This window comes from Prosopis cineraria, unplaced genomic scaffold (assembly GCF_029017545.1).
Source record: "Prosopis cineraria cultivar Desert tree isolate PC_DT_omini unplaced genomic scaffold, ASM2901754v1 PC15, whole genome shotgun sequence".
In the NCBI taxonomy this organism is placed as follows: domain Eukaryota; kingdom Viridiplantae; phylum Streptophyta; class Magnoliopsida; order Fabales; family Fabaceae; genus Prosopis; species Prosopis cineraria.
This window is the reverse complement of record NW_026555346.1, coordinates 1,685,619-1,694,609: the sequence shown is the minus strand read 5'-3', so window position 1 is coordinate 1,694,609 and position 8,991 is coordinate 1,685,619. Positions and strand designations below refer to the sequence as shown.

The window sequence follows — 8,991 nt, the reverse complement described above, 5'->3', positions numbered from 1 at the left end:
TCATAAAAACTTCATTAATATTATAATATTTTAAGAAATTAAATTATCATTTATATATTTTTTAAAAAAATTATTATCATTTTTTCTTTAACCTATAAAAATCCCCAATATTTTTCCAAAAAAAAAAGTACTTTCTAATAGAATATATATAAACTATAATTACCTATTAATGTTTTTCGCAAGTATAGGAGTAAAATATCTCATACCAATCCAATATATATAAGCTACAATTAGTGTTCTTTAAGTAGATCAAATGCTACTATCACTAATTTTTAATAATAAATTTCTACACCCTCTCTACATAAATTTTTTATTTTTTCAACTATCTTAGTATAGAGCTTCATTTTAAAAAAAAACAAAATTTATATACTTAACTTCATATACTTAATATATTTCATCCAATCAAGTTATGATATGTGAATTTCAATGTATAATATTAATAACAATTTGTTATAAAATAAAATAATCTATTAAAATTATAGATGTCATAATTTAATTAAAAAAAATATTTTAAGTACATAAAATTAAGTGTGTAAGTTTGTTTTTTTTTTTTTCAAGGAAAATGTTCGTTTGATGTGAAGTTGGCTTCCAGAGTTCAAGCACAAAATCGCTTCAAGGTGAATGGGGTCTGGGGCAGTTTGCACGTGCACCCAACAACGTTACCATTTTAATTTTCAAGGCCAATATCTCCCAGAATCAGGGGGGCACTTCGAACATACTAGAGTTATGTTTTGTCGACTATTAAAAACTCAAATGCCAACAGAACAGGAAATGCCATTAACTCCAGTGACATCCCCATTCAGTCTTTATACCCCAGTGGCCTCTAAAGATCCAAATGATATGCAATATAATCAGAGCTCAAGCTCAAGCACCAGAGCTCCACAACCTCAAAGACATCACATATCGCAAAATGGTATTCTCAACCTTGTGATGGTTGCATCCCCCTCCTACCCACCTGCTTCTTGCATCGGTGCTCCAGAGAGTCCCCAGACCTTCGTCTGAAAACAGAATTCTAAGGAAAGGAAAAACAATGGAGAAAAGTTGGGAAAAAAAAACATACATCTAACTAACTTCCACCCCCATTAGCCCCACCGTTACGGCATCTGAACCTTGAATATGTATGCGACAGCTAGTTAAAGCAGCGGAGCTCAAAGTTAAATAATCTGCAATGCTTATTTTTTCTTCCAGAGGAGAGACCTCGCAGACTGAATAAATAAATAAGATCTCTGAAAAATGTTGTAAACCATTTTCAATGATCAACCAAGAGCAGTCACCGGAATGATGTCTCTATTTTGTCATTAAGGGTCACCACCAAGTTATGCGCATCATCTAGCAGTTTCCAAATATCTAATTGTCCCGCCATGCCATTGCATTCCCTGATGATCTCATCCATGCTGCTATATCTCTCAATAATCAGTTTCCTCCTCTGCAATACTGAAGCTGCTATTGCATAAAGCAATAAATCATCTGTTGGTGGAGCACGCTGCCTTATTCTGCTCCATGCGGACTTCCCAATACCTGCCCTAATTGCTGCTTGGTCTGCCCACATCACTTCCCAGAGGCAGAGAGTCTGTTCAAACGTCAATTCCCTTCTGAACAATACCACCACCATCCTATAAACAAAAAAACAGTCCTCGGCCTGGAGCTTCTCCAAGTGCCTATATAGGTGGGAGTCCTTAAACTTGATAATTTTAGCAACAATATTAAGCTGCCTCCTTATACCTACTTCATCAAGTCTAAAATTCTGCCGTGCCTTTTTCATGAATCCAACAAAACACCAGAAAGCCAAGTGATCCTCAGATATAACAGTTATTATAGGAGACAACAGATCACTCATACCTTGGCAATAGCCAATCTCAGGGTCATATAGTGCATATGCCTCAAGGATAGCAACTAGTCGAGCAGCATGGAATACTCTGCAGGGCTCTAGGTGACCATAATCCTTCAAGCCAACCACCTCAGCAGATCGCCGTGCCCTGCCCTCTGATACCACAGCCTGAGAGGGGGAGTAAGGCAGCCATTCTGCATTGGCACGCACTGCATCAAGTCGAATGATACGCTGCCATGTTGCAAAATCTTCCTTAGTTTTAAGTTTTGATGAGGCCTCCATTTGGGATGAAGAATCCTCCTTGGAAACTGTCTTGGGAACATTCTCCTCCTGGCCATTCCCAGAGGGGAAATTCTGGATTATTTCAGGACTTTCTGATGAATCTGAATCAGAAGAATCAGTATCCAGTGCAGAGGTAGCAGCATTGTTGACATTAGAAATATCGTCTCCTTCAATCAATGCACTGGATGGATCATCGGAGTCCTCAACATCAGGGCTCCTCTCCTCACTAGAAAGGGATTCCCTGGCACTGGCAACATCTTCAGAACTAAGAGAACCAGAATCTTGAATGACAACCCCACTATCTCCATCACTGCTAGCCCCACCAATATCATCTAACTTGAAGCTCCCATTGTTCTCCTTCAGAAACTTCTGGCATTGCCTGCGGATTTTCTCATACTGCTTTCTGTGTTTAAAGTTTTGGAATTAATACCATGCAAAATTAAACCAGGGGGGGCAAGAAGAAAACATAATGAGCTGCAAGAGTGGCAAGCTCATACAAGCCAAGCAGAAAAGAATTATATAACACATTTAGAGACCAAATTTGTATGCCTACCTATTTTGATTTATTATAACATCTCTTTCTTCTTTAGTGCTGTCCAAGCCATAGCTGTTCCAACGAATAAATAATCAGCAACCATATAGAAGTTTGTCTGATCAAATTAATTCATTTAGAAAAGAACATGAAATAGAGAGTAAACCGCTCCAATAATCCAAATCTAGGGAAAGAGTAATCAATATCCACCCAAACACGTAATACATGGAGAAAAAGCACCAAAAGTGAGCAACTATACAGCAAACATGTTTGATTGATTTCAAGTATACAAGTATAGACACAGTGATGGCCATTAGAAATGAAACTAGGAAGAAAGCATACTTACACTCCAAGAAGAAATGGCCAAACTTCAGCCCTAACAGTGGGATCAACACCCTGCAAAACCATTTTGATTAACTCCAAATGGTAAAACAGAAACATAGAAACATAAGTTCAACGTCAAGACAAACAGAAAAGTAAACTTACTCCACTGCGAACTCTTTTCAAGAACTTAGCTCCACCATCACGAAGTCTTCCATCTTGTGTAAACAAGTTTTTCCACTGCTGAGGTGAAAGTGCATGTTTTCTTTTCCTGCGTGACCATGGTGATTTGAGGCGACCTCTGAAAATTTCCAAGAAACAATCACCAATTACTTCCTACCCATGTACAAGGGAGCTTGAAAATAGACAATAAACAGCCAACAATGACAGAAAAGAAACATCAGAAGGTATGAAAAAGCCGACATAAAAATCTCTTCCTTACATATTAAAAGTAATTAGCATTACACAATGATAATTGTCAGATTTTCACACATCATTTTGTAAAATATTTTATTCCTATTTCCGAAGTGTTAGAGCACCTAATGCATAAAACCAGATGCGCTCAATAATAAGTCGTTTCTCTTTGTATTGTTCTACTTCAATTTGTAAGCCACTCAGCTAGACTTAAGAAATCAAGATGGATGGTTACAACCGCATGATTACAGAATGACCACTATTCATTTCATTTAAGTTTTAGTTGATTGATGGACAGATTCCATTTTGATAAGGGGCGACCCTACCAATTTTTAACCAGAAAGTTGAAGAGAATACGAGAGATAAAAGGAGGAAAAGCCAAAAACTTGAAGTTCTTGAACCACAAAGCCATAAACTTGAAGTTCTTGAACCACAGATCGACATCCATCATAAATTTGCATCCTAGACGCACAATCTAGCATCCTAGACGCTGCGGACCATTTGACAGGCCAACAATATCGTCCCCATAATGAAGTTAAAATGTGTCCAAGACATTCACCAGCGCTATCCTGCCAGCTGATTCGTACACAAGCCATAGATTTGACAGACGAATGGGAGAAGGCTATGAAATTAAAGGAAATAAGAAAGGCTCCAACTCAAATTTTCCATATAATACAGTCAACCGAAATACCTTTCTCCCTCACCCTCTCTCTTCTCTGCCTAATTATGCACCTGAATGGGGGATGGGGGGGGGGGGAAGCATCGTGAATCTGACAAATCAGCAATTATACCAGCATAATAAGACCAGCGTAACACAGCATCAAGTATCAGAGAGTTGAGGATAGAACGAAATGCTGCAAGGCAAAGGCAGAATACTAAGAATATGGAAGTCGAAGCACAAAAGCAGTAGATACATGCTGATTCAGCTTAGCTAACCCGGGTAGTAAGGTTTGGGATACTTAGAGATGGAGATCTGTCCCGGAACAAACGGAAGCTAAATAGAAATCTGAGCTCAAAAAAATCTTAGCTTTGAAAATAGGGAAAAAAAACGAGAGCAAAAGGAGAGAAGAACTCACCGATCAGAGGGAGAACAAGAAGAAGCTGGTGAGGAAGAAGTAACAACGAATAGAACCGAACGCAAATGGATCCACGATGAAGATGATGATGGCGACGACGATGAAGAAGGAGAGGAATTTGAAGACGACGAAGATGAATTGTGACTTCTTCTAAGGGGATTCATCTATGTACTCCTTATATACAAAACTTTCTAGAGGAACAGAACCGGAATAGAAAACAATATCATCTATGCCAGACCGAACGTGTCTAGGGTTTTTCGAAGCTCTAATGCTCTCTTCATGAGATTTTTGTTTTTATTCAGTTCATCAGTTTTTTACCTACTGGCACCGTAGAAAATCACAGCGACGAGAACCACCCCAGCCAAGGCCGTGACCACCACCGCCGAGGCGGAGGGCGTGATCGGCGCTGCCATTAACCAGAAACTGCGGCCACCGCCGACAGAGATGATGGGAGCGTCACTGTTGGTGTCCAAATGAGCGGATGCGAACATGGAGGAGGAGGTCGAAATTACTATAATGCCCTTCTTTCTCCTCGTCGTTCTTCCTCTTCTTCAACCAGCGGAGCTTTCTTCAGCTTTTACTGTTTATTACCAAGCAAACCCGGAAGCCAGCAAACTTGTGGTTTCTTGTGCTCTCCCACTATGATTTTGTAACACGATAAAAAATATTTGGCGCTGCCAGCTGAGAGGGAATGAGGGAAAGCACTGAATTAGAAGACCGGGCAAGATTCTCAGCTTTTGGAGAGCTTTGCTTCGTGCTTTTACCCTACTCCCACACCGCCAAGTTCACCGGACTGATACGACGTCGCTTGCCTGTTACAAAAAAAAGTACAATTAGCCTTCCTCGTTCTCAACATTCTACAATTCTATTCCATCATTAAACCATCCAACCACGGCTCTCCTCCGTCAGTCCGTATATAGTGCATTGACCGGTTTTCCAGAGTTTCTCCTTTTTTTTCCCTCCCAAAAAAATAAATAAAAAATAAAAAAAAGTGTACATATATTTTTCTGGCCAAAAAAGTGTACATATATGATCAGGTTAAACTATGTATAGTTGTATACTATTTGATTGGTAAAATACAATAATCTTTAATTAATATAAAATATACAAATTTAAACAAACCATTCAGCTTGTAACAATATGGCTCAATTTTAGGACTCCATGCCATATATAAGGCTTGAATTATACCTAGTTACCTAGTCCGTACAATATTATTGACGAAATTGCCATATTATATAAAATATTTCTTGACTTGGATTATATGCGATATTATTAATACAAAAAACATGGATATAAATTGTTAATACGCATGCAAGTTATTATAAATTTTCTTCATGTTTACAAACTTTGTCTTATATTTATACACACACATTTATACATATATATCTGTAAAAGCCGACTTTGCTAGCATGGCACAAAAGAATGGCATAACATATTAACGTAAGCTAACACGACACGCTGCAAATTCCAATTTCAATCTTAGTTCTGTGATAAATTTCTTAATTGATATGAAAAGTAATATCCCATACCTGATGCTATTGAATAATTTGGAATTAAAACACGAATCTATACTAAAATACAACCAATCAATTTAAACATTTTTTAATCGAGAAATTGACTAATTATGATTTAGGTCAATTTTTATTTTAATAAATAGTCTTGGGAGTAAATATTGACTGCGTGATTCCATTACAAACGACACTTTTTTTTTTCAAAGTTATGACTTGTGGGTCCGTAACAATATACTATTAAACGATGTTTTATAGACCAGGGAGATTGTGGCCAAAAAAGAGAAAAGAAAAGAAAAATACAGAGAGGCCAAGAGACATGATAAATTTGATGTGCCTTTTACAACAATATCGTTAAAGAATAACAATTGGCGAGGACACATTCCACGACCTGCAAGACAATGAAGCGGCGAAGCAAGATAAGGCCAGTGATTGAAAACTGAAAAAGATTTGGATCTTTAAACAATGGAAGTGCAAAGTGATGATAAAAAAAAAAAATGCAATCTACGATGGGTGAAAGAGCATTGATGTGGTATTCATTGTCTTAGTGATCACGAACATACATACATCTTGCAATGAGAAAAATAGTTAAGAACTTAATTATTCAAATAAATAGAGAGAATTAAAAGAGGAACCAAAACAGAACTAACTATCGTTTTAATCTTTCTCAGGATCACGATTATAAATGACAAACGTACAAGATCAAAGGCCAAATCAATCCTTTTCCCAACTAGAAGAAAAAAAAAGTTTTTTTTATTTTTGGGGGTGGTTTTCCAAGGAGCCACGTTATTATACATGTCTCTGTGAGGGTCAAAAGCTGATATGAGACTAGTTTGAATTTATTTTGTCTATATGCATGGAGCCATCTTCTTTCCAATTAAAAACTTGTCGGTTTATTACTGGGTGTCACATCTAGTCGAGTATAAAAATAGGCATTTTGCTTGTTGGCATTAATCCCGACCCAATAGATGGTAAAAATACAGTCAAAATGGATTGATCATGGCAAGACAATAAGAAATCCAAGCCTAGCTTTGCACATATGCGGTGAAAATGGGACTAAAAAACTACCAAGTTCCATATTGTCTAATCAGGCTTTAACCCACTCCTATAATAGTATTATTCCTGCAATTAACCAATTGTTTAATTTGGGGATTTTTGAGGCTTTTCCAGAAGTGACATGCATTTGTGGGATTCTTTGAACCACCAAGTCATTAAACTTGTTGATTAAATTACTTTAAAAAAGAAAAGATATAATTTACACAAAGAAAACTTCAACTCTGGCCTGTTGATATAACAACAGCAAACGAGCAACTAACCTAATCTTGTGTGAGCATGTACTTAAAAGCATTAGTCAACAAAAACAGGCGCTTCAAAAAAGAGAGAGAATGACGCTAGATAAAAAAGTGGAACTCGTGTTCGAGAGCCCTTCACATGCAGTGTCATCTATCTTGTCTTTGATCTGGTGGTAACGTGTTGTTATCTTACCGTCTATACATGCGAATGATTCTGTTTTTCTTTTTGGGTCAACTAATATTCCCTTGGTTTAACTTAAGCTCCATACATATGCCACAAAAGAAAGAACCATTATTGGTTTTCTTCTTCTTGCCCCTTTAAAGTGGACTGATTACAGGAGAGGATATGGATCGGGTATATTTTTGTTGTTCACATTCTTATGGGGCTCCCATGGGGAACACTTTTCAGCGACTTGAATTTCTAAATTAACGAGAAATTAAAGACAAGTGGGGTGTTGGTGCTTGGCTTTCACATCAACTGCCACTTTAAGATCCAACAAGGGCAACTTATGAATATTGGTCTGTACATTTTATCAAACACGTGCATCATAGGTTGCAGTGATTCTGGCCTTTCGTTTGTGTTTCTTCGAACCTGAACCCTTCAACACAATCATTATCATGAAGGCAACTTTAAATACAACATGCATTACTTTTCTCGGTGCACAAATCTTTAGAAAGAGTATTAAGTTATTAACCCTTTCCTTCTAGCTAGAACATTGATCCTTCAGAAAAGCATACCAATCGAATCATTGGCATGCAAGGAATAATGGATAACGAAGAAAATAGCTTGCAGAAACAAATTTAAATAATGGTTTAAGTGATGCCCATGTGTTGAACTTTTTGCATATTTTCATGCAATGTAGGTCCTTGTCGTGATCTATCACAATGATGAAAGAAATATCAGAGAGAATGAACCTTGTATCCAAAGAAAGTTGTGTCTTTTGCGGGATAAGGACAACACCACCATGCCGTGTTATTTTAAAGAACCGCCTCAATAATGTTAAGTGATTGTCGTCAAATCTGCTTATGATGAAGTGCTTCTTTTCGTGCTTTATCAATTCTAACAATTGATTGGGACTCACCCTGCTTGAGCATTTTTAATATTAATTGGATTATATCATAATAAAACACCTCTGAATGTAACTTTATAAACTCAATAAATTCGGGAGAAGCAAAAAAAAAGGTACATTTTACGTTAAGCATTATGTCTATCACGTAACAAACACGATCTTACTGTACCCACTATCCGGCATTTAATTTTGATTGCATATTAGATGAAAAACTAATTTGAGGAAATCGATGTAGGTTCAAGAGGCAAAGCAGGCAAAACAAGGGAGAGGAAAATGACACAAAAGCAGTGCCATTTAAATAACATCACATAAACGTAAAAGCACAATCATTCCCCCCCAATTGACAGTTTGGCCCCTTGCTTAATTGCAAGTGGATGTTCTTTGGAGTGGTTCTTAGGCAAGGGATTGAACCTTAAATGAAAGCCAATTTGCCAACAGTCACTGCCTAGGGCATGCGCCTAACAGGCCCCATATTCTCCATAAATTTTATTCGTCAAAATGAACTGGGAAAAGGTTGGTATCCAAACGATCTATTTCTATCGATCTCCTCTTAACTTTTAGACTATAAATTAAATTTATTCTCAATTTTAAAGGGATCTAAGTTCTCAAGAAATAAACGGATCCATGCAAAACCCACAAGACAGCCGGTTAAGAAAAGGAACAGAACA

The 8,991-nt window shown here is 37.2% G+C and overlaps 1 protein-coding gene across 2 annotated transcripts; it reads right to left on the bottom strand.

Moving 5' to 3' along the window:
* Positions 1 to 611: 611 nt before the first annotated feature.
* LOC129294610 (rab GTPase-activating protein 22-like) lies at positions 612 to 5,321 on the bottom strand. Of its 2 annotated transcripts, none has more exons than XM_054933027.1 (5): positions 4,772 to 5,321; positions 3,129 to 3,264; positions 2,989 to 3,038; positions 2,664 to 2,717; positions 612 to 2,513 (listed from the first exon to the last, which is right to left on the bottom strand). In XM_054933027.1, the coding sequence occupies exons 1-5, from the start codon at positions 4,942 to 4,944 to the stop codon at positions 1,271 to 1,273; spliced, it is 1,656 nt and encodes a 551-aa protein (XP_054789002.1). In that variant the 5' UTR covers positions 4,945 to 5,321; the 3' UTR covers positions 612 to 1,270. The 2 variants fall into 2 exon arrangements, with proteins under 2 accessions (XP_054789002.1, XP_054789003.1); XM_054933028.1 differs by having other exon boundaries at positions 4,454 to 4,913.
* Positions 5,322 to 8,991: the final 3,670 nt, after the last annotated feature.